This window comes from Clupea harengus, chromosome 20, assembly GCF_900700415.2.
Source record: "Clupea harengus chromosome 20, Ch_v2.0.2, whole genome shotgun sequence".
Taxonomy (NCBI): Eukaryota; Metazoa; Chordata; class Actinopteri; order Clupeiformes; family Clupeidae; genus Clupea; species Clupea harengus.
In genome coordinates this window covers 8174684-8199044 of record NC_045171.1, presented here as the reverse complement: position 1 = coordinate 8199044, position 24361 = coordinate 8174684, and the positions used below count along the sequence as shown (strand labels likewise).

Here is a 24361-nt window from a genome sequence, read left to right as displayed (position 1 = left end):
TTGCCTCCACCCACCCACCACATCCACTGCTCTTACTGTACGCTGCACACTAATACTGCCACTGGTGTCTCAGTAGTCTCACGGAGCCAGACATGTATTACATATATGTATAATATGCACACACACACACAGTATAGGCCTAGTACATACGTATGTCTATATTAAGTGTATGTTTGAAGACAAACATGTAAGATGTGGTCTTAATGAGGATTGGAGCGATTTGTGTGTGAAGTGTTTGGAATATTCTAAACCAATCTGGCCCACTGAAGGTGGAAGAAGGAAGAGTGGAGGTTCTGAAAGCAGTGAAGGTTCTGAAAGCGGTGAAAGCGAATGGTTCTTTTTTCAAAGTATGCCTATGTTGTTAGAGGAAATCCAGCCTACCTTCCATTGGCTGTCAATAATAAATATTACAATTTTTAAATTCGTTTTTTGTGTACACTGACAAGTCATGGCTGGCCCCACAACCTCTAAGTAACTCATTCTAACAGTAGTCACTGGTAGAAAGTAATATAGCAATCCCACTCTCCAACCCCCACCCCCTCCCCGACTTTTTATAAGGAAAGGCAGACACACTTTAGAAAGATTAATATTTAATATTTCTCATCAAGTACCAATGACCGACAGCAGCACTTAATTCTTCTATAATCACTGGAGTCGACAGTCCATTCCATCTGCTAGCGCTGATCGTGAGCCGTTACCGTTGGTTACCGTTGGCCTTCTAATCCAGCCATAGAATAGTGTGCTTCAGCCATTAGCCTAGAGGCAACCGGCAGTAATTATTTTATTGTCACAAACTATTTCGTTGCATGCCTCACAAATATCGCAGCAGTTCACACAAAATGCCTCAATCAAGCAGCACTGTTATTATGTTGAGCTTTTTTTGGAAACACACATCTGAAGCCTTGAATTAATTACTGTAGCAAAGCCACCTGGTTGATTCACTTTCATTTGCCATTATTTAAGCCAAGGAACCACTTACGGCCATCCATATGGCTATACAGTACTAGACTCACTTCCTAACCAGAATAGACCACCTCAGTCTACCAAAGCCTCAGCTATCACACCCACTGCTGTTCTCATCGATTTCCCGCATCAGTTCCCTGCATACTTGTCATTGGGTAAAACTGAAAGGCACACACACACACACACACACACACACACACACACACACACACACACACTCGCATTCAGTAAGCAGCTGACACATCTCACACCCTGACACCATATTCTGCCTTTGTGGGTTGTGTTGTGTTGTGCACACACCCATCTCATACACTACCCATGAACTACATTCTGTCACATTCAAATGCTGATCATGCAGTCACTTCTCTCATTGTGGCTTGTGTTGGGGTGTTGGTAAGGCCTATATTAAGGGTGATCTAGCTACTGTGAACAGCAGGCCAAAGGAAACAACAGATGATGAAAGAGAAGTGAGGCATCTTAAAGACACCATTGCAAATCTAATCCAACAGCTGTATGAAGCACATCAAGTCATTTGTCTGAAGCAAGTTCTATAGGCATTTTCACGCTGCTGTTGTTCCCAGAGAGGCATTGACGGGGGGTTTGGAGTCTGTGATGGCGTCTTGATATCACAGAGGCCTCAGAGTTGCTAGTCAGCCGGTTAAACGAATACGCACTCATAAGCATATTCATGTCAAGGAAATGCAAACAACTGCTCAGTCAGCAGACACTCGAGTGGGTGTGTAAGGAAAGAAGTTCACTTGGGGTCATTAGAATTCCCTTGCATTAGCTGAGAACCCTGAGTGGCAGGATCGTGCGGAAGGACACAGGAGTGAAATTGAGTTGCAGGATTGGAATGGAATGAAACAAATTCAATGGCACATTCAGCGCCAGTCTTGGGGTAGCAACTCAACCAGTCCCTCTTCCTATGCTTCTGAAAATACAGATACTTACTCCGCAGTAAGTCATTCTGTCCGCCGGACGCCCAGTGCAGTGAGGACTGACCAGGTTAAAGTGTGGTCTCAGTCAGATGAACTCATATAATCTCAAAGGGATTTTGAAATCTTTCTTTTCTTTTCCCCAGTGGCGGATCCCTGCCAAGGGGATTCCTTCCCAATGCGCTGTTGTGTGAAAAGCTTTTACTGCATCATCAGGTCCTGATCATCCCATCATAACTCACACTCTCTCTCTCTCTCTCTCCCACCTCCAGGCTAACTTTGACACCAACTTCGAAGACAGGAATGCGTTTGTCACTGGGATCGCCCGCTACATCGAACAGGCCACTGTGCACTCCAGCATGGTAAGAGAGCCTCTGCCACACTACATTACAACACAGACAGCATTGCATCATGGGAAAGGTCCCCGGGGTCTCCTCAGAGTACAGTGGTCTAAACAGACCAGTGTTGTCCAAGCACACAGAAGGGGCCATTTTTCTTTCTTTGGGAAGAAGCAGTGCTCGTGTTGTATACACAGCTTCAAAAAATAAGACCATCATCATCATCTTCATCTTCATCATCATCAGGCCTCTCTGAGATCCGTAAGAGACACAGAGAGGCTAAGATGAGACAAACGTCCCACACAAAGATAGCCTTGTTGTTGTTTTTGAGTTTTTTTTTTTTTAAGAAGCCTTTGTTTTCTCTCACAGGCTTGGCTCCGATTTGGGTTTTCTTAAGGGTGGGGTGTGTGTGTCTGTGTGTGTGTGTGAGAAAGAGAGAGAGAGAGCGGGACGAAGGCTTACAGAATGCTGAATTGGCCATTTAGTCCTCCGCCTGATCTGGTGAATCTGAGAGAGAGATGTGTGCTCTGACTGGCAAGTACGAGTGACGTACCATCTCTCTCCTCTCCTGTCCAACTGTGTACGAGTGACGTACCATCTCTCTCCTCTCCTGCCCAACTGTGTACAACACACTATTACCTGTGAAGCCTCCCCGGAGACCATGTGGCCGTTTGTCACTGGCGTGGTGTTGGCTACTTTTGCTGGTCTGGCTGATATGAAGTGGTGTTTGATTGATGTTGATGTTGGCATTGAACTGATTTTGGTCTCATTAACCAACAAGCTTTGGTGTCACTGATAGCACTCAATCAAGATGCCAGACCACTGGTGTGCAGATGATTGAGATTATAGCTCACACCTAACCGAAGTGTGAACCTTTGTTATGAGGCAGCATAGTGACCTCTTCATATTACCGAAGGATTTCGATTATAAACTGTCATTCTTGTGTAAGGATGAGCCCTGTAATACCATGTTTCCCTTATTCCTGCTCTGTGTGTCTTGCTATTCTCTCTCTCTCTCTCTCTCTCTCTCTCTCTCTCTCTCTCTCTCTGTCCTCAGAATGAGATGCTGGAGGAGGGGCATGAGTATGCGGTCATGCTCTACACCTGGAGGAGCTGCTCCAGAGCTATACCTCAGGTAAACACACACACACCTATACACACACACACCTATACACACATACACCTATACACACATACACCTATACACACATACACCTATACACACACAAACATGACACACACATACAACTATACCCACATACAGACACAGACACACACACACACACAAGGGTGCTTCTGGTACGAAACATAATATGCCTCTCTGTGGCTCACTAGGGCTCAGTCTTCCAGTTCCTAGTTCCTCTTTTTGCAAACACTTTGTCTCCCGATTCTTGTGTTTGTTCACTCAATTCAACATGTTGCTTAGTCGGTACTCATTAGAAATGTGTAGAAACCGATCACAACTCAAGCTACACAATGTGGTCCAATAAAAAGAGGTCAATGAGCTCAATCTTAAACATATTGTCTGTGCTGTGGCTATTGACACATGAGGTTTACTCATGAGGTTTGCACTCTGCAGTAACAGTAGTACTCTATGTGTGACGCTGCCCCCTTGTGTCCTCGCAGGTGAAGTGCAACGAGCAGCCCAACCGGGTGGAGATCTACGAGAAGACTGTGGAGGTGCTGGAGCCCGAGGTCACCAAGCTCATGAAGTTCATGTACTTCCAGGTCAGCAGGAAGCATTTATGACAGATGTTAGGATGTCGCCTGCTTCCTCCTAATACCCCCCCATACAGGATAATGATCATTTTCCTCTATGTGTAGTCAACGGTTATAGTGTTCCTTTCGTAACACTAGTTTAACGCCTCCTCACTTCTGACCACAAAGCGTTTCCTTTCAAGAGATTTGAGAATTGTTAACCATTAAGAGGACTTGCTTTGTGCAATCACTGAGTATTGTTTTTCAGGTGCAGTGTCATATTGCCTACCGTATCTAAGATGTTGGTCTATAGGCAAGCAAGAATATCTAAAACTAGATTGGGGATTGTGGTGGAAATCTCATTTTGAATTTGGGATGAACTCCAATACACCCAGCTAAAGTTTAAACATTTATTATTGACTGGCAAGTGGCGACCCAGCTCTCAGGCAGAGTGAGTCCCCAAATAAATAAAATAACACGCACGACTTTTATACTACACAGCAATAACACAACGCATTGTTCAGTGGAAAGTTACTGTTGGGCGGTGAGGCCTGATATATGACAGCCCCTGGGTAGGACATACATTACGGAGCTTGTTTTCCAAAACTCGTAGGGTGAAGTTTATACCCAGACAGGGAATAGAAGCCTTATCTCTTAACTGCAGAATGTTCCAGTACAGAATAAACGAGGAACAGTAAGAGTGCTGGTAAACATGGAATAACTCAAAAATGTAGACAAAAGATTTGTCTGCACAATTTATCTCCATTGCAGGGTTATTATGGGTTTTCCAGGAATGTCTATTGGCTATTGGGTACATTCCACCTCAGAAAACAAAAAACAGATCTTTCCTTAGACTGACCGGACGAGATATCAGTGTAAATAAACTTAAATTAAATGTGTGTATGTCTGTGTGTGTGTGTGTGTGTGTGTGTGTGTGTGTGTGTGTGTGTGTGTGTGTGTGTGTGTGTGTGTGTGGTGTCTCCAGCGGAAAGCCATTGAGCGTTTCTGCAGCGAGGTGAAGCGTCTGTGCCACGCCGAGCGCCGGAAGGACTTTGTGTCGGAGGCCTACCTGCTGACGCTGGGCAAGTTCATCAACATGTTTGCCGTGCTGGACGAGCTCAAGAACATGAAGTGCAGCGTCAAGAACGACCACTCCGCCTACAAACGGTACGCCCGCTGGGACAGACAGAACACGAAAGTAGCCTATATTTGAATGGTATTGAATTGATTTCACAGTTCCTATTTCTGGTTAGTCCTCTCAAACCACTGTTGACAGAATAATTGTTTGGGACTTTCATAAATGCTAGATTGGATCTATTGTCATTTTGCAGACTATGGATACAAAGCCAATGAAAGGCAGTTAGCATCTAACCAGAAGTGAACAAATTTAGTATTATTTACAGATAAAGTAAGTACTAAAGCATTAATGATCTTGCAATATATATATGGAGTGATGGACAGTGGAGAGTTATAATATAAAATTATGTTAAATACATACATACCATGAAGTAAACAGAGTTAGAGAATAGAGAGTACAAATATAGGGTTGTAGGTACAGTATGAACAGCATACGCACGGTTGGTTATATGTATAGTAACATTATTTGAACAGCGTAGATGGTTCAGTCTGTGCAAAATATGAAGTCTAATATGATTACTAGATTACAAAATATTTGGACAGATTTTTGTCCCTGACCACCAAAGCAGTGAGTAATTTGGTGCAGTCATTTACACCTCAGTCCTGCTGTCAACCTGGCATATTCTCAGCTGTTGCCATAGTAACACGTGTCTGTGTCTGTGTCTGTGTCTGTGTCTGTGTCTGTGTCTGTGTCTGTGTCTGTGTCTGTGTCTGTGTCTGTGTCACTTTCTCATGGTTCCTCACTGCTGATAGAGCTGCTCAGTTCCTCAGAAAAATGGCCGACCCACAGTCCATCCAGGAGTCACAGAACCTCTCCATGTTCCTAGCCAATCACAACAGAATCACACAGGTGGGTTTGATGTTGTTTCATTGTTTATTGTTAATGGGGCTGAACAGGTACAGAAAAGTTGAATTGAAAAGACACTTTTAAGGAAAGCTGTCTGCTAAATAAATACATGTAATTTACATGTAAATCACATACATGGCATCTGTAAAGTTAGAGGGGTTCAATTAAAATTCTTATGGATTAAGTCTGCAGTGTCTGTCACCAGTTCTTGACATCTTTGTTTACCCATTGTCTGGTGTGTCACCTGTGTCCCCCCTCCCCCCGTCCCCCCCACAGTGTCTGCATCAGCAGCTGGAGGTGATCCCTGGCTATGAGGAGCTGCTAGCTGACATTGTCAACATCTGTGTGGACTACTACGAGAATAAAATGTACCTGACGCCCAGTGAGAAACACATGCTGCTCAAGGTACCAGGCTTCTTACCATGGTTATCTTTCTCTCTCTCTCTCTCTCTCTCTTTCTCACCCCTCAGTCATGTAATTGACCTCAGGCGTTATAACAGCTACCCACCCAGATCCTGTTGACTGGCTTTACTGCAGCACGCAGTAGTTGCATACAATCAATTATTTTCCATCCATTCAGGTTATGGGGTTCGGCCTTTACCTTATGGATGGGAACGTCAGCAACATCTACAAGCTGGATGCCAAGAAGAGGATAAACCTGGGCAAAATTGACAAGTATTTTAAGGTGGGATAAGGAATTTCTTCTGATTGCAGTCAAAACTCCACACGTTTTTTTTAAACCCTTTTTTGACTGCAACTTGACCCCTGACCTCCTGCTACAGGTGGTACCCCTATTCGGCGACATGCAGATTGAACTCTCACGCTACATTGAAACTAGTGCCCACTATGAGGAGAACAAGTCCAAGTAAGTGCTCAGCAACAAACTAATACATAAATACACCGATAACTAACAAACAAACAAACAAACAAACAAACATGCACTACACACACTTTATTCTATAGAGTCAATGTTTCTGTGTTTCCTTAATTCATTTCCTTAGTTAATTTTGGAAAAACATTCTGCAGAGGACACTATTTTATAATTAAAAGCCTCACGTAATTTCCTAATATCTACTAAGGCCCCTCCCTCCAGTCTATTGAAGCTTCTCTCTTACATTATATTTGATTATTGTCTCCAGTTTTCTTCTTGAATTTCTAAGCCCACTTTCAAGTGTCACGTTCACTAAGACGACTGACTTGAACTCTGTCAGTGCACAGTCTCCTCCTAAACATCCTGAACCTTTCTCTCTCTCTCCCCCCCCCCCCTCCAGGTGGACATGCACGCAGAGTGCCGTCAGCCCCCAGTACAACCTGTGTGAGCAGATGGGTCAGATCCGTGACGACCACATCCGCTTCATCTCGGAGCTGGCGCGCTACAGTAACAGCGAGGTGGTGACGGGCTCGGGCCTGGACAGCCAGAAGTCGGACGAGGAGTACCGCGAGCTGTTCGACCTGGCGCTGCGCGGCCTGCAGCTGCTGTCCAAGTGGAGCACGCACGTGATGGAAGTGGTGAGAGAGGGGGGGATGAGGGAAGGAGAGAGAGAAAGAGAGAGAGAGAGAGAGAAGGAGGGAGAAAAGGAGAAAGTGAAGGTGATGATACACAGGGCAATGTTATGAGCAATGTTGTCTGGGAGTATTAATGAGTAATGTTGTTTAGGCATTTTCTCACTGGTATTGGCTAACAAAACTTTAATTAGCAGTAGGCTACATCTCACGACTGAGTTATCATCACCTTAAGAGTGATAGTGGCTTAGGTGGCATTTAAAGGCACAATATTCAGTTTGTTTCTTGTGTTATTCATGTATTTAGGTTCATTTTATTGTAGGTAACTAGCTTTTATAACATCCTCAAATTCATCTTGATGATCGCCTAAATGATCTGTGATGGACAGATGATCACACCTGTCGTTTCCACTAGCCACACTGGCTATTTGTTTGTGATCCAGGTCCAAAACACCTTGAAAATGTAAGAACTGCTTTTCCAGCACAATGTCTCCAAATACGTTGCCAAAATGTATCCATTAGCAAGCTTTGGCTTATCAGTTAGCTTGCTTTTATCAGTGACAACAGTGCTGTTGGCAAGTCTGTTGGCTTCAGCTAGTTAGCATGCTATTCATAGAAAAGCTGCTTTAGGCAACAGAGATGTGAGGGAGCACAGCCAGATCTCTTTTGATCAGATATGTTTGACACTACACTTGTATTGGTTAAGAGGGAGAGTGCTTTTATGTTTAATTTTATTAAAAAAAAAATACTGCTTAAAGAGCTCAGAGTAATTTCACCTCCAGTGTAGACTAGCGTAGTGGCGGATGAATATCTGACATTATAGGTTAAAGCAGCATCTTTGCACATGATTAAGCATGGCTCCCTGGCCTGGCTCCAGGAGGCCCTGCTCTCTCTGCAGCGAGTGTTTGACCTGCTTTATCTCCATTATATCCCCTCAAGAGTCTGTAGTCCCTCTATAGTTGACTTGTCCATCCCCGGCACTTTATAGGGCAGTATTCTGGAGACTTGTGTCATCTCTCTCACTTTGTGTCTGCATTCTAAGACTTTTTTTTTCGCCCTCATTTATAGCCTCTAACAGACAGTATCTTTGTTTTCCTTTCTGCTTCTCTCAATCTCTCCATACTTCTCTCTCTTTTTCTTTTCTTTCTTTCTTTCTCTCTCTCTCTCTCTCTCTTTCTCTCTCTCCTTTTCTCTCTCTCTCTCTCTCTCTCCCTCCATCCTTGCAGTACTCGTGGAAGCTGGTGCACCCTACCGACAAGTTCTGCAACAAGGACTGCCCCGGCACGGCGGAGGAGTACGAGCGCGCCACGCGCTACAACTACACCAGCGAGGAGAAGTTCGCCATGGTGGAGGTCATCGCCATGATCAAGGGCCTGCAGGTGCTCATGGGCCGCATGGAGAGCGTCTTCAACCAGGCCATCCGCAACACCATCTACGCCGCGCTGCAGGACTTCGCCCAGATGACGCTGCGCGAACCGCTCCGCCAGGCCGTGCGCAAGAAGAAGAATGTGCTCATCAGGTCAGGGCCCAAGCGCAGCGCAGCGCATCACAGCAGCATGCAAGCTCTCCTTCTCACGCGTTGCTGACGCTGGTTGCCACTGTTAATGCGTATTCATGCATCTTGCATTTAGTTTTAGCAGTATTTTATGAGTATGTTTGTTTGTCTTTTTTGAGTTTTTTGCCCATATTGATGTTGTACATTTAACATTTGGTTTTGTCTGGTCGGGTTGTAAAAGTCAACAAAGGCAATAAGATTTACTAAATCAAAGGACGATGATGCACCACCTGCATTAGATTGTTGACAAACATGGTCTGTTTCTTATGTATAGTTTGTATATTGTGCGTCGTGTTACTGTTGAGGATAAGAAAATGTAGAACTGCATCTTTGATATCAGAGTGGATTACAGTCCTTAACTATGGCTGTGATGGTGTGCAGTAGGGACGTGCTCATCAAGTTAGCGATCAGAGCTATAACCTCTGTAGTTGATGTAGTGTAGAGTGAATCTACTGCAGAATAACCCTAGTGAGGTAGACCCCAGCCAGACACTCCAGCTTGGAGTGCCTTTATCAGTGAAGGCCTAGAGAATTGGAAATGGACCCGAGCACAACATTTTCCTTACATCTCCACCCCTCATTTACTATTGGTATTGCAGGGACCAGCATTGAAAATGCTTTCAACTGTGAGAAGTGTGAGTTAGTTTCGGTTGGAGTTTGTCCTCAAACGTGGGCTTGCCCTGAACAGCCTGCCTGGCAATTTCTTGTTAGCATTAGCAACGTGGGTATAACCAGAGACCGCTACATAATCAGAGTGCAGTCTAGAGGCACACTCTATTTGGAACAGATTATTTCACAGCTTGTTTGCTGTGCTCTATGTAGCGTGACCAGTGATGGTTGTGGTGTACTGCTCACACATTTCTGTGTTTATTTCCCGCCAGTGTTCTTCAGGCTATCCGTAAAACTATCTGTGACTGGGAGGGGGCGAGGGAGCCCCCTAATGACCCCTGCCTGAAGGGGGAGAAGGACCCCAAAGGAGGCTTCGACATCAAAGTACCCCGCAGGGCGGTGGGACCCTCGAGCACACAGGTCCGTTGGATTACACATGTTGTTATTCTTAGCTTTGGCAGGGTGACACGGGACTTTGTGACGAGAGTTCACAACGTCACAAACTCCATCAACAGTAGTCAAACAACGTTCGCCCTACAGGCACCCCTAACCTCTTCATTTCCATGGACTTGTTGTCTCTCCCTCCCTCCTTCAAGCCCTAAGCTACATGTGATTTCATAATGCTTAACACTCCTTTCCTTTTTTTAGCAAAAGACAGATCAGGTCATGTGTTCAAGACTCTCTTTTTAAATCTCATTTTTAATTTTGTTCACACGTGACTTGTGTGCTGATATGAATTGGTTTGTAGCTGTACATGGTGCGTACCATGCTGGAGTCCCTGATCGCCGATAAGAGCGGCTCCAAGAAGACCCTGCGCAGCAGTCTGGACGGCCCTATCGTGCAGGCCATCGAGGACTTCCACAAGAGCTCCTTCTTCTACACGCACCTGCTCAACTTCAGTGGTGAGCTCTCGCTATTTCTCTCTGTATCTCGCTCTACCTCTCTCTCTGTCTCTCTTTCTTTCTTTCTCTCACTCTCTCTCCTGTTCCTCCCTCTCTCTCTCACTCTCTCTCTTTCTATTTATCTATTTCTCCCACTGTCTATCTCTCGCTCTCTCTCTATCTCTCGCTCTCCCTCCCTCTCTTTATCTCTCGCTCTCCCTCTCTCTCTCTGTCTCTCTCTTTCTCTCACTCTCTCTCTTTCTCTCACTCTCTCTCCTGTTCCTCCTCCCTACCAGCACTGAGTAGTGATCAGTCCAGATTGGAGTGTAGACTCACCCAGATGCAGTGTTCAATCATCTCAAACAGCAGGTTGCTATTTCAGTGTGTGATTTTAATCTGCCGTACTGCTAATGGATGACGACGATGATGATGATAATTATGATGATGATGATGATGTCAAAAGTTCTCCTTGGGTGTCCTCTGAGAGGAATCATTTAAGTTCCATTTTAGGAAAGGATTTCAAATGAAATGACCAACTCTTATAGAACCCATTTCTTTGACTGAGAGAGAGGACTGTTATCTGGCAGAAAGGATTCTGCAGGGCTAAGAAGGGTTCTAAATAGAAATATACAAAAAGTTCAGAACAGAGAGTATCAGAACATTTGAATCAAAACCATGAAACAAGGTGTATTTCTTGCAGGTGTTGTATTATTGGGAACCTGAGTGCTTCCTTTATACTCTGCAGCGTACTGATGAAAGCCTACTGATGAAAGCCTGTGTTTCACAGCGTAGTTTTAAACATCTCTCTCTCTCTCTCTCTCTGTGCCACCCAGAGGCCCTTCAGCAGTGCTGTGATCTCTCCCAGCTGTGGTTCCGGGAGTTCTTCCTGGAGCTCACCATGGGCCGCCGCATCCAGTTCCCCATCGAGATGTCCATGCCCTGGATCCTCACCGACCACATCCTGGAGACCAAGGAGCCTTCCATGATGGAGTAAGGAGGAAGAGCCTGCAACATATATCTCTGTTTACAAATATTCCACATATGCTGTTGACTGCCACTAGAGGGTGCTGTAATAACTAAAGATCTGTATGGCCTGGCTTCCACTTTTACTAGCTGTAACAAGGAGGTTCATTGTTTCTCACATGTATTGTGAAGTGGGACTGTTCTAAGAGGAACTGTGATGGGAAAGAATGGCTTAATAATAGAGTCATTTCTTTGACCTGTTGGTTGTGGGTGAGCGATACTGACTGTAGCTGTTCCTCCCCTCAGGTATGTGCTGTACCCTCTGGATCTGTATAACGACAGCGGGTACTACGCCCTGACCAAGTTCAAGAAGCAGTTCCTGTACGACGAGATTGAGGCTGAGGTATGTCTGGAGGAACTTAACTACGGTTCCTCTCACTCACCTTGACGTTTAGTGCCAGTTTAAAAAAAATATGCCCAGTACTTTTGCTGTCGTATCTTCACTGAAGTGCATCTGTTGTTTGTGTTTTTTTTAGGTGAATCTGTGTTTCGACCAGTTTGTTTACAAGTTGGCAGATCAGATATTTGCTTACTACAAAGCCATGGCTGGGAGGTAATTTATGTTGATTATCTCATATTGGATCTATATTAATCTATAGGGGTATTTGTGATGAATGTCATTGTAATATGAGATTGATGCTAGTGGATCCTGACTGTTTGTATGTGTCCCAGTGTTCTCCTGGACAAGCGCTTCAGGGCGGAGTGTAAGAACTATGGCGTGATTATTCCCTACCCTCCCTCAAACCGCTACGAGACACTGCTGAAGCAGAGACACGTTCAGGTATAGGGTCTCACACACACACACACACACACAATCAAACACACATATAATAAGGTTCCTGTCCTAGTTAACCCTACCAAATGAATTCTCATCATTCTTAATGTTTTATGAAGAGGTGATTCAAATTTGAATTCCTTGCAGCAGTGCTGTTTTCCCAAACCACGTTCAGTGTTTGTGTCACCAGTCTTAGAAAAGGGTTTCTCATGGGCACTCAAACTCTCAGTCTGCCCGTTGTGTCTCTTCAGCTGCTGGGTCGCTCCATCGACCTGAACAGGCTGATCACGCAGCGCATCTCGGCCGCCATGTACAAGTCTCTGGACCACGCCATCAGCCGATTCGAGAGCGAGGACCTCACCTCCATCGTGGTGAGAAAACAACTCCACCTCCGCCTATAATGCATTCTGTCGCAGTGTGCTGCTAAAAAAGATAACAGAATATATACAGTACCAGTCAGAATGAGGTGTCGGGAGAAAATAGGGGTTCAAATAACTGAAAACTATATTCCAGGAAACCAAGGCATGCTAAAGAACAGAAGCTTAACCATAACAATAATGTTAGAGATCTTAAGAAGGTTTCCTGTCACATGTTGACATTCTTCTGTTTTCTCTCTTTTTGTCTCACTTTGTGTTTCTCTCTCTCTTTCTCTCTCTCTCTCTCCCTCTCTCTCTCCCCGTCCCTCTTTCTCTCTCCTTCCTCAGGAGCTGGACTGGCTGCTGGAGGTGAACCGACTGACCCACCGGCTGCTTTGCAAGCACATGACGCTGGACAGCTTCGACGCCATGTTTCGCGAGGCCAACCACAACGTGTCCGCCCCTTACGGCCGTATCACACTGCACGTCTTCTGGGAGCTCAACTTTGACTTCCTCCCCAACTACTGCTATAATGGCTCTACTAACCGGTGCGTGTGTGTGTCTGTGTCTGTGTCTGTGTGTGTGTGTTTGTCTGTGTGTGTGTGTTTGTTTGTGTGTGCACGCTTGTTGGTATCCGTGTACATACCAGCAATTGTGTGCATGTGTTTGTGTCAGTGCACGCTTGTACATGATTGTTACTTTGCTCACTTGACTGCTGTTTTTTTTTGTTTTGAGTGTATGTATACGGTATACCAGTGCAGTGTTTTTGTTTTGAGTGTATGTATACGGTATACCAGGGCAGTGTTTTTGTTTTGAGTGTATGTATACGGTATACCAGTGCAGTGTTTGTCTGGTGTCCAGTGTTCCACATTCGGCCTTTGTTCTGATGAAGCCTCCCATGGTTGCAGGTTTGTGCGGACAGCCATTCCCTTTACACAGGAGCCTCAGAGGGACAAACCGGCCAACGTCCAGCCTTACTACCTGTATGGCTCCAAGGTGGGTATATGATGCTACTCGACATGCTCCACTCACACACAGTTGACACGTGATTCAATACTGCACATATTCAATACCGTACATGATCAATACCGTACATGATCAATACCGTACATATTCAATACCGTACATGATCAATACTGTACATGATCAATACTGTACATGATCAATACCGTACATGATCAATACTGTACATGATCAATACTGTACATGATCAATACTGCACATATTCAATACCGTACATGATCAATACCGTACATGATCAATACTGTACATGATCAATACCGTACATGATCAATACCGTACATGATCAATACTGTACATGATCAATACCGTACATGATCAATACCGTACATGATCAATACCGTACATGATCAATACCGTACATGATCAATACTGTACAGTGTACACTTCATATATATATGTATATCACATGGCTTAGGATGAGAAGTTATTAAAAGGGTATGGTAAGAAGGGTAAGAAGCCCTGATGAAAATCTGATTTTATACGTTATTGTTCAGGTCATTGCTGTTGTGGATATGTAGTAAAGCCAAACCCATCAACGCCACTGTGCATTAACCTTCACATGTGAACTGATGATGTAATGTAACGTCTTTCCACCGTTTCTCCTCCAGCCTCTGAACATCGCCTACTCCCACATCTACAGCTCCTACAGGAACTTTGTGGGGCCGCCACACTTCAAGACAATCTGCCGTCTCCTCGGTTACCAGGGCATCGCCGTGGTGATGGAGGAGCTGCTCAAGATTGTCAAAAGCTTGGTAGCTATCTTTTTTTGCCTCGTTGCGATATTTTGTTCTACTTCGGATTTTTTGGCATGCTTTGAAATTGTCCGTATGAAGCAGATGAAGAGATGAAAGCCTTGTAGCTCATACATACAGTATACTGAACACAGTAACTTTAACTTGTACCTCGTCTAACATCACATACAGTATACTGAACACAGTAACTTTAACTTGTAGCTCGTGTAACATCACATACAGTATACTGAACACAGTAACTTTAACTTGTAGCTCGTGTAACATCACATACAGTATACCGAACACAGTAACTTTAACTTGTAGCTCGTGTAACATCACAAACAGTATACCGAACACAGTAACTTTAACTTGTAGCTCGTGTAACATCACATACAGTATACCGAACACAGTAACTTTAACTTGTAGCTCGTGTAACATCACATACAGTATACCGAACACAGTAACTTTAACCCACTTTCTTTTCTCGCCCACCTCATCCTGTTTTTCCTTCTCTTTTATCTACATCTTGGTCTGACACCTACACACACACACACACACACACACACACACACACACACACACACAACCAATCTCTCTCACACACACACACACACACACACACACACATAACAATACCCCCCCCCCACACACACACACACACACACTCCCACCACAGCTGCAGGGCACCATCCTCCAGTACGTGAAGACCCTGATCGAGGTGATGCCCAAGATCTGCCGCCTGCCGCGCCACGAGTACGGCTCCCCAGGTGGGTGAGCTCAGGACCGCTGTCACCTCAGATTACTGGGCAGCCAGATTACCCCTCACTGCCCTGGGGGGGGGGGGGGTTTAGTCAATGGCCCAGCTCAGCCTGTTGTTGGTACAGCATGTACCGGATCAGTCAGATCTGTGCTGTGAATATCCCCCTCCACCAAAACCACCTCCACCCTCAGCCCTGGCCATCGCTCACCCACAGTATGTGGGTCAATGATGCTGCTGTGCTAATCCCACTCATCGTAGTGGAAGCGTAATTTGGGATTAAGATGATTTGCTTTGCTTTATTAATGATGCGATAGTAAATATAGAGTTGAGAGAGTGCAGCAGGGTGTTCGTCATCAGCTGTGACTGTTGGAAGGGATTAAATGGTTTAGTCACTCCTTGGATTCTTTAGAAATGCATGGGCATGAGTCGTGTCGCGGTGGCACCGCTGGTGTTGATGATGTTTGCGGTGTGATCTGTCGGTGTCGTTCCTTCCAGGCATCTTGGAGTTCTTCCATCACCAACTGAAGGACATCATAGAGTACGCAGAGCTGAAGACGGACGTCTTCCAGAGCCTGAGGGAGGTGGGCAACGCCATCCTCTTCTGCCTGCTCATCGAACAGGCTCTGGTGAGACCACTCGATATATGCTCTACACACTCGCTGGGGCTATCCACGTCTGGCTACTGTTGCATTACACATGGACAACATTGGTCCCTTCCACATTCTCACACACACACACGCACCTACATGCTTTTGCACATAGAGGGCAAACTTTCATTTTCTGTCAGTCTGTCTTTCCGTCCATCCACCAGGATTATCCTGTGTGAATCACTTCCGTTTCCACTCTTGTGTTCGGGCTATCTATTAGAGCACCTTTAATCACCGCACACATTCCCCCCCGCCCTCAACCCAGGGTCATGAGGTGTACCTACGGCTGCTGCATCATCTCCCTTAAGGGTCTCAAAGCTCCTTAACTTCTCACATAAAGACACCATTAAGATACTGTTCGTCTCAGCGGAAGCCACACACGCATCACCACAGTGCCTCAAGCACAGTGCCTTAAGCAACCAGCCATTTTGGAATGTCTAGTGTCTATTTTAGAGCAACTCTCATCACATGTTTTCTGAGAAGAAAAAAGGCCGTACTGTCTGCATGTGTGGCGCACGACAAGCCCATTGGACACAGTGTTGTTTTTTGTTAAAACGGCCGGCCTGGCAGTGAAGTCAATTAGTGTGGCTCTGTCTGCCATCTTCAGAGAGGGTGCTTTCATCTCTCGCCCTGTCAGCTGGATCAAGCACTCACTGCATGTCAGTCTCTCAGGTGCAGGTCAACTAACATCTGCTAAGCCCCCTCAGGGTTGCACCAGCCATCCAGACTGAGCGTGTGTGTATGGTGTGTGTGTGTGTGTGTATCAAATGTAATGCTGTGTTTGTGGGTTTCTGTGTGTGTGTGTGTTTGTGCGTCATATGTAATGCTGTGTGTATGTCAGTAATGCTATATGTGTGTGTGTGTGTCATCTCTAATGCTGTTTGTGTGTCAGAAATGCTGTGTGTGTGTATGTGTTGGGGAAGGGGAGCGGGATGGTGCTGCTGCTACTACTGTTTTCTGAAATGCAACTTTATTTCTCATTACACGCTGGCAACAAACAACAGGTGGTAAGGATCTAGGTCTTCTCCACGTACCGCACCCACTCACAAACAAACAAACAAAAGCACCAACAAAATCGATCGCACATTGATCTCTGTCACTCTATCTTCTTAACTCACGCTGTGACTACTCACTGGTGTACTGCTCTGCCATAGACACAAGGGAGTTACGTCTTCAACATTTATATCCCTCTGGAATGTTCTATGCAAAAATATTAGTGGTTCGTCCATTCTGAGAATTGACGACAGAACACTATACCACAGAATACTTTTATATCCAAATTCGACCTCAACAAAAACATGTCCGTATATAGTGTACGGTGATTTATTATTGAAGTGAAATTGGAATAATGTCCTTCTTCAGTGGTTTTGCATTACACATTCTTCTTGTCTCTATGGTAGTGAAGGGCGTCTCTCTCTTTCTACTTGGCTGCTTGTCATGTTCTGTGCTGAAGCATATGTGCGTTCATGATGTATTCATGGTCTCCTCCAGCCTAACTCAAGGTTTCCAAATGCTCATTCAGCCTTCAGTACAGCTTTCTCTCTTGCTTTCTCTCCTGCTTTTTCTCTTTCTGTGCACTGTTCATTTCTTCAGATCACACACTAACGGGTCACTGCACTGCATGCTGATCTTCTGAACTGCTGTGGGCCATCAGCCAGTATCTAGTTGTCTCTTAATTCTTTACGTTTTCTTTTCTTTGTTCACTGTTTGTCGCTGACGTATGCGTTTGCCTGGTTTTGAGCAGTGTAGTTCAACAGAGAATGAGGAATTCCGTTTGAAGCTCTACCTGTTCGTTAAGCACAGTGCTCTTGTGGCTATTGTGTTGAACTTGAGTGATGGAGACCGGTGGTGTGATGTGACCAACATCCCCCCCGCCCCCTGCATCTTCATGACATTCTCCCAGAATGCTTGCCTTCAGTATGTCAGTGACATGTCAGTATGTCATTGTTTGTGTAACTCAACAAGGAGAGGAACTACACCAAGGTTGTTTTGACACTCTGGAATCAACACAAAATCTGATGAAAAGCCTATTAATGTAACTCTTGCATGGTTGAGTGGTAAATGGTTTAATCATGATCATCCTGTTTGCTAAACTAAGTCCTGATGACATTTTATCTTCCAGTAGTCTGGTCCTAAAGGACAGAAAAACTTCTTTCACTAGTTTTAGTTGTCATAAAATAGAATTGCTTCTAGTTCTACTACTATGTAATTCTATGGGGAACAGAAACTAGATGCACTGAATGCACGCCGGTAGAGAAACAGTGTCTTTCTGCCGCAACCTTTAGACCTGCATTGTTGGTTTTGGTCTAGAAGCATTTTTATTTGTTGCCACAGAAACTACATCTTCCACCTTTAATGTTGGTGTATATTTATTCTGTCCAAATTATAGTGTGTGTCGTCTTTGAAAAGTAGAGACCAAACAGAGAATGGTTGAAATATTGTTGAAATCAGGTTGAAATCTTTTTTATTAAAAAAAAAAAAACACAAACTTTTCAACCAGAATTTTTTTTTTAATTAAAAATCAAAATTAAAAGATTCTGAAACATTTTAAGTTTAACTCAACAAGAGCTGTAATCTGGCCTACAGTGAAATCTCATTTGCTTTTTAAACAAAAAAAAAAGAAAAAGAAAAAGTCTGACCGACTGAGAGAGAGAGAGAGTCCTGTTTGTGTCCTGAAAAAAACTCAAGCGGGACACACACACACGCGTGTGTGTTGGTGACTCAAGGGCTGACCTCTGTGTGCGAGTGAGCGTGCAAGTGGTTGTGCGAGGAGAGCCCAGACAGACAGGAGTAGCTCAGTGATGTGTGGGAGAGGCCAGATTACGGGTGGTAATCGCGCCCCCGGTGACCCCTCAGGCTCAGTGCTCCCTCTGCCTGATCTGGGTCAGGGCCGCTGGGACGTCCCTCCATTACCATGACCGCGACCGCGTCTCCTGTCCTGTCCTCTCGTCCTGTCTTGTCCAGCTTTCGAGTTCTTTCTGATCTGTTGCATTTTTTCTCGTGAGGGGGCCTGATTTTAATCTCTCGTCGGTGGTAGAAATGTGTGTCTGTGTTTGTGTAAGACATACTGGTTGGATTGTGAATACAATGGGCTCTATTCGACTGCAGTAGCTGTATGTGATTGCTTATGAACATTGGCACATACACTGTTGAGTTGGACTATGACTTTGACATGGTCCATGTTCACTTTCCCATTGAAGATTTATGGTAGTCTTGGGCACAAAATCTGTATTTCTTTGAGTTTGGTCAGAAAAAAAGTGCCCTCGATTTCATTACAATTTGAGAATAATAAACATCAACCAATAACACGATTGCTGAATTGTGACTTCTAGTACTTCACAGTACTGCCAAGGAATGCCATGCCTGTTGGGTATGACTCTTCCAGCATTGCCAGAATAGAGCCCATTGTTGTAGGTCCTGACTTTAGCGACTCACTAAACTGCAGATGTTCACCACCTGCTTGTATCATTTTTGTTTTGCCTTTTCGTTGTTGTTTTGTTCATCACAGTCACAGGAAGAAGTGTGTGACCTCCTTCACGCCGCCCCATTCCAGAACATTCTTCCCAGAGTCTACATCAAAGGTTGGGAATCTCTATCCACCCATTAGGATGGAAGAGATATATGTGACAGTCATATGCGTAAATGACAAATAGACAATGAATGTAGCATTTAATTGTGTTTGACCAGAGATGAAAATAAACTTCAAATATGATGAATACTTTTCAGGTGACAAAAGGAATAGTTATTGCGGTTATTGTGTCAATCGTTGTATATAATGTATTTGAAAATTACATTGTGTGTGTGAGTGTGTATGTGTTGTTAATCAATTCTGTGTTGTACCTGCCATCTGTAGAGGGAGAGCGATTGGAAGTGAGGATGAAGAGGTTGGAAGCGAAGTACGCCCCCCTGCACCTGGTGCCTCTGATTGAGAGACTGGGGACCCCACAGGTGAGTTGGACTCACATCGCCGTCTATAGAAGTGCTTGAGACGTCCTCCAGCCCAGTTCCTCATTCCTCAGGTTTAATGGTCTCTAGCAGTGGTGATCCTTGGGGAAGACAGCATAGTCTATTTTTGACTGAGGGAAGACACTTTTCTCACAGTACATATCTCAGGTGAACTGTTGAAATCACTTACATGGTTAACATACTCTTGTTTATGTTTATCAAAACATCTGTTGTTCTGTTCTGTCATATATAAATATGTATATATATATATTAAACATTATTATATTGAATGAACCTCCTGAGCTCCTGTCTCGTCTTACTTTGGAAACATAACTTGTAATCAAAGTCTGTCTATGAGTAAAACAACCTATCATCTGCTTGTTGTATAATTAATCATCAATCAAGATTCAATTCCTATCTGCATCTGTTACTGTTAGTGTGTCCACCTGTCTAATATTTGGCGATGTTTCCACTGGCTGATGGGTAGACCTGTGTGTTTCGTGTTCCTTGATCCACACGTCTTCTCTGTAGCAAATCGCCATCGCACGTGAGGGCGACCTGCTGACCAAGGAGCGCCTGTGCTGCGGGCTGTCCATGTTCGAGGTGATTCTGACCCGCATCCGCAGCTTCCTGCAGGACCCCGTGTGGCGCGGGCCGCCCCCCACCAACGGCGTCATGCACGTGGACGAGTGCATGGAGTTCCACCGCCTCTGGAGCGCCATGCAGTTTGTGTACTGCATCCCCGTGGGAACGCACGAGTTCACCGCCGAGTACGTCCGACCCACCTCCCCCCTCTGTGTCACCACCTTCTTCATGCGACCCACGGAACTTGAATTGTGTGGTTGTTAGTTATATTTGTTATTGTTTATTGTTTTTGTTTACGTTAACAGGCAGTGCTTTGGTGATGGGTTGAATTGGGCCGGCTGCGCCATCATCGTGTTGCTGGGACAACAGCGCCGCTTTGACCTCTTTGATTTCTGCTACCATCTTCTGAAAGTCCAGCGGCAAGATGGCAAAGACGAAATCATCAAGAACGTGGTGAGTACTTCCTGATTGAAAGGTTAAAGGGCAACCCAAAAAAAAACAATCACATGTCCAGGGGCGGAGATCCCATTTCATTGTAGGGGGGGACAATACATGGTCAAATTTCAGAGAGTAATTCCGGGGGGGGGGACATGAAAAAATTGCTTTCACGAGAGCTAGCATAAACTGCTAAATACCGAATTCTCTTATCACATTTACAAACAGAAATTCGAAGTCATTTTAGAATTCTCTAAACAGCATTAAATGTACTAACATGAAATATTTATTTACAGACAAATAATGTCTAAAGTTCAAGAGAACTTGATGCTCAAAATAAGTTATAAAACAGCTCACGGATACTTTGACAGGGAATCGAACTAGTAACCTCATGATTATAATACGACTTCTCTACCCCCTGTACCACTGCCACCCCATGTTGAAATACCAGCATAGTTAATGGACCGCAGGAAAAGATGACATTCATTTACCTTCAGATAATTTAACAAATCTGGAGAGGCACTGAGATGTAGACCTACGTTTATTAACTAGCATGAACCTGCCCCTGACAGGACAGTGTCTAGACTGTCTAGCTAGCTATCTTAACGGTGTTAATTACCGGCATGCGTGTGTTATCGGCAAACGTTCACGTTGTCATGCCAATCCATTAATAAACGTATGTATACTTCTGCATATCGATTGGAACTTCGTAAATGAAGTTTAGAAAAAAAACTTCTTCTTTACATGTTCTTACTGCGTTCGAGAATGAGGTAAATCTCTTTAGATATCGTGTATCATATCGGCAGCGACAGGAGACAGAGGAGGAAACAGTCTGACAATCTGACCGTGTAGGCTACTGGGCTGATTAACTGAAACACGGAGCTGCTGGTAGCCCTGCCAGTTGGAAACAGCATGTGAACCAACCCACTTTGAGGAATAGGGGGAACATGATTTTTCAACACTTAAAAAACACATTGTTTTACGTCTATAATTAGCACCGCTTGTGTCGTCGTATTTTTATTTCATATTACCCTATTTTTCAAAAATGTTTTGTTTTGTTTCCAATGATTGTTGGGGGGGACAACTTTATGGTAGGGGGGGGACACGTCCCCCCCGGGATCTCCGCCTATGCACACGTCAGAAGCATCTGTTGTACCCTCTTCACTCTGATAACGCCTCTCTTTTGTACCCTCTGTCTGTTCCCGCAGCCCTTGAAGAAAATGGCCGACCGCATCAGGAAGTACCAGATCCTCAACAACGAGATCTTCGCCATCCTCAACAAGTACATGAAGGCCGTCGAAACAGACAGTTCCACGGTAGAGCATGTGCGCTGTTTCCAGCCTCCCATCCACCAGTCCCTGGCCACCACCTGTTGAAACTGAGCCTCATCGGCCGCCCTGTTCCCATGTGCTCTACCCCCACTACCGCCACCACCATCTCGTCTCCTCTGACTCATAACAGCTCACCAAATCACACACACACACACACATGTGCTCTCACACACACACACACACACACACACATACACATCCTGAGTTCAAAAACCCTGGACCTCCAGATGGGCTCTTACCTCCTGACTCTCTCGATGGCACTTGAGGGCCGGTGGCCCTTGCTGGCCTCTCTCATTAGCCTTTTACAGTTTTAACACTCAACACTCTACGCAGTCCCCAGCTGAAAGATCGCAGCACACCTTTTAAAGGTGTAGAGCAGAACTAGTGGTGAAAAGGGATCCACTGGATTTCTTTTCTGACCAACCCGGGCCCAAAAGGTAACCATAAAAGCAGCAACAAACAAACAAACAAACAAACAAAGAAAGAGAAAACAAAAAAGGGATAGGTAATACAGCATGAGAACTGTGCAAAGTTGAACATGTTTCATGCTACCAAGATAAAAGCTAAAATAATTAATATATATTATTCAGAGTAAAATGTGACTATTTTTTCTCCTCATTTTAAATTGCTGTCATATAACCATTGAGTCTGTGGTGAGAAAAGAGACCAGGAGTATACATCATAGATTTTCTTAATTTTTTTATGCTCAAATGTCACCCTTTAAAATCATTCAGCAAAGCGGAGAAATCCAAGTCGCCTTGTGTTGCCCATTCACCCTTTAATTTCTTCACTTTTTACTCAGCCCACATTTGCCATATGTAAAAAAAAATCATACATAAATAATGTTTTTGCGTTTGATAATTTGGACACCAAGAATTAATCTCAATGTCTATATGTATGAACCCCTCTCCGAACCCCTCACTGTGGAGTGTCTGAAAAGAAAACAAAAAAAATCACAGCTTTCTGAATTCATGTATTTATTTGACCTCTATCCTTTTTAGGCTTCTATGCCATTTTATTAATGCCTGTGTTCCATTGTACATTTTTTGGAGTTTGACTAAACAAGGTACTGAGTGTAGTAATTGTTATTTGTTTTTAATTATCATCTCATCTAAACCTTCAGCATACTTGCCTTTACTAATATTTGAAAACATGATCCGATTTTTTTATGAGTTCATCAAAACCAGTTTGTTTGAATGGTTTACACATTTCTTTTTTTCCGCTCGCACAGACCCATCATGACGAGAGTAGTGCCGTTTCAAAGCTGTACAGGGCAGTACTGTGTGACTGACTTATAGGGAAGTCTTCTGAAATACCTCTTGTGGTGCTGCCAGTCCAGGGTCTTTAACGTGCTCCCTTAATAGCTGGGAGATGCTAACTACTAGCATGCTAACCACCTATGAGCTGTAGGTGTGTCAGGAGCGTACAAACAGACTGATTTTAACATAATTACATAACCGAAAAGAGATGAGAGAAGTTGAACGGATGTTTTTGAAGCTAATGCTTGAACGTCCTTTCTTCTCGGCCAGAGACGAAGGAAAAGAGTGAAGGAATTGGTAAAGGTGTTCAGTGTTCGCCACTCTGCTCTCTTTGATTTAGCAGTGTTAGAAACAAATGCAATTTTTTCCTCTCTTCTCATTTTGTATTCATATGAAGGAAACTTTTAAGAGACTGTCTGGTATGGCAGCTGTTATTGTAAATCGATACCCATGAGTTCACTCACGCATCACTGTTAACTTTTTTGTTTTGTTCTTTGGACTTTTTATTTTGGGTACAGTATTTGTTTTGAGTAATTGGTCCTTTTACAGTACTATATTTATGCATACAGTTACACTGTTCCTTGAAGGGGTGAATCTGTTGATAAAAAAGTAATAAATAAGTGAAAATTATTGAAGCTTTGTTTTCAGAAAAAAAACCTTAGCATGACCGGTGTAATTTATTGTCATCATGAGACTCTTTGTGAAATGAGGTTTTGTTCATGATGTTGTTGTACGAGTGATCATGTTTTGAAATACAAAATACCGTGAAGAAAGTAATGAAAATGTACAACAAATGGTCCTGCAAAGGAAGTGAAATTGTTGTATTTCCATGAAATAAAAAAGATCTAACTAAATGTCGTCTTCTTCCTCTGTGAATATATTGGCATATAACAGCAACAGATACAGAAAGTAAGAAAACAAACTTTGTGTGATTATGAATAGGTATATCCTGTACGTCTGAGGTCTAACAGTGACAGAGAGAGAGAGAGAGATATTATTTATTTTGATTGTATGGGGTAAGATTAATA

The 24361-nt window shown here is 44.0% G+C and overlaps 1 protein-coding gene across 3 annotated transcripts in view; it reads left to right on the top strand.

Annotated features, from left to right (window-relative positions):
* Window positions 1–24187, top strand: part of cyfip2 (cytoplasmic FMR1 interacting protein 2) — a 32365-nt gene extending 8178 nt beyond the window's left edge. Inside the window, exons 3-30 of one of the 3 annotated variants that reach the window (XM_031586769.2) lie at window positions 2171–2260; window positions 3293–3370; window positions 3862–3963; window positions 4919–5100; window positions 5824–5920; window positions 6194–6322; window positions 6498–6602; window positions 6700–6782; window positions 7189–7426; window positions 7835–7882; window positions 8646–8938; window positions 9855–10002; window positions 10331–10484; window positions 11297–11453; window positions 11733–11829; window positions 11963–12039; window positions 12159–12267; window positions 12513–12632; window positions 12966–13165; window positions 13526–13613; window positions 14249–14392; window positions 15048–15138; window positions 15627–15757; window positions 19287–19359; window positions 19632–19726; window positions 20255–20493; window positions 20614–20761; window positions 21952–24187. In XM_031586769.2, the coding sequence (XP_031442629.1) occupies window positions 2171–2260; window positions 3293–3370; window positions 3862–3963; window positions 4919–5100; window positions 5824–5920; window positions 6194–6322; window positions 6498–6602; window positions 6700–6782; window positions 7189–7426; window positions 7835–7882; window positions 8646–8938; window positions 9855–10002; window positions 10331–10484; window positions 11297–11453; window positions 11733–11829; window positions 11963–12039; window positions 12159–12267; window positions 12513–12632; window positions 12966–13165; window positions 13526–13613; window positions 14249–14392; window positions 15048–15138; window positions 15627–15757; window positions 19287–19359; window positions 19632–19726; window positions 20255–20493; window positions 20614–20761; window positions 21952–22119 (3684 nt within the window). In that variant the 3' untranslated portion in view covers window positions 22120–24187. Of the gene's footprint in view, window positions 1–2170; window positions 2261–3292; window positions 3371–3861; window positions 3964–4918; window positions 5101–5823; window positions 5921–6193; window positions 6323–6497; window positions 6603–6699; window positions 6783–7188; window positions 7427–7834; window positions 7883–8645; window positions 8939–9854; window positions 10003–10330; window positions 10485–11296; window positions 11454–11732; window positions 11830–11962; window positions 12040–12158; window positions 12268–12512; window positions 12633–12965; window positions 13166–13525; window positions 13614–14248; window positions 14393–15047; window positions 15139–15626; window positions 15758–16782; window positions 19220–19286; window positions 19360–19631; window positions 19727–20254; window positions 20494–20613; window positions 20762–21951 lie in introns of those variants that run through there. The other 2 variants (XM_031586770.2, XM_031586771.2) reach the window with 2 other exon arrangements.
* The last annotated feature ends 174 nt before the right edge of the window (window positions 24188–24361 follow it).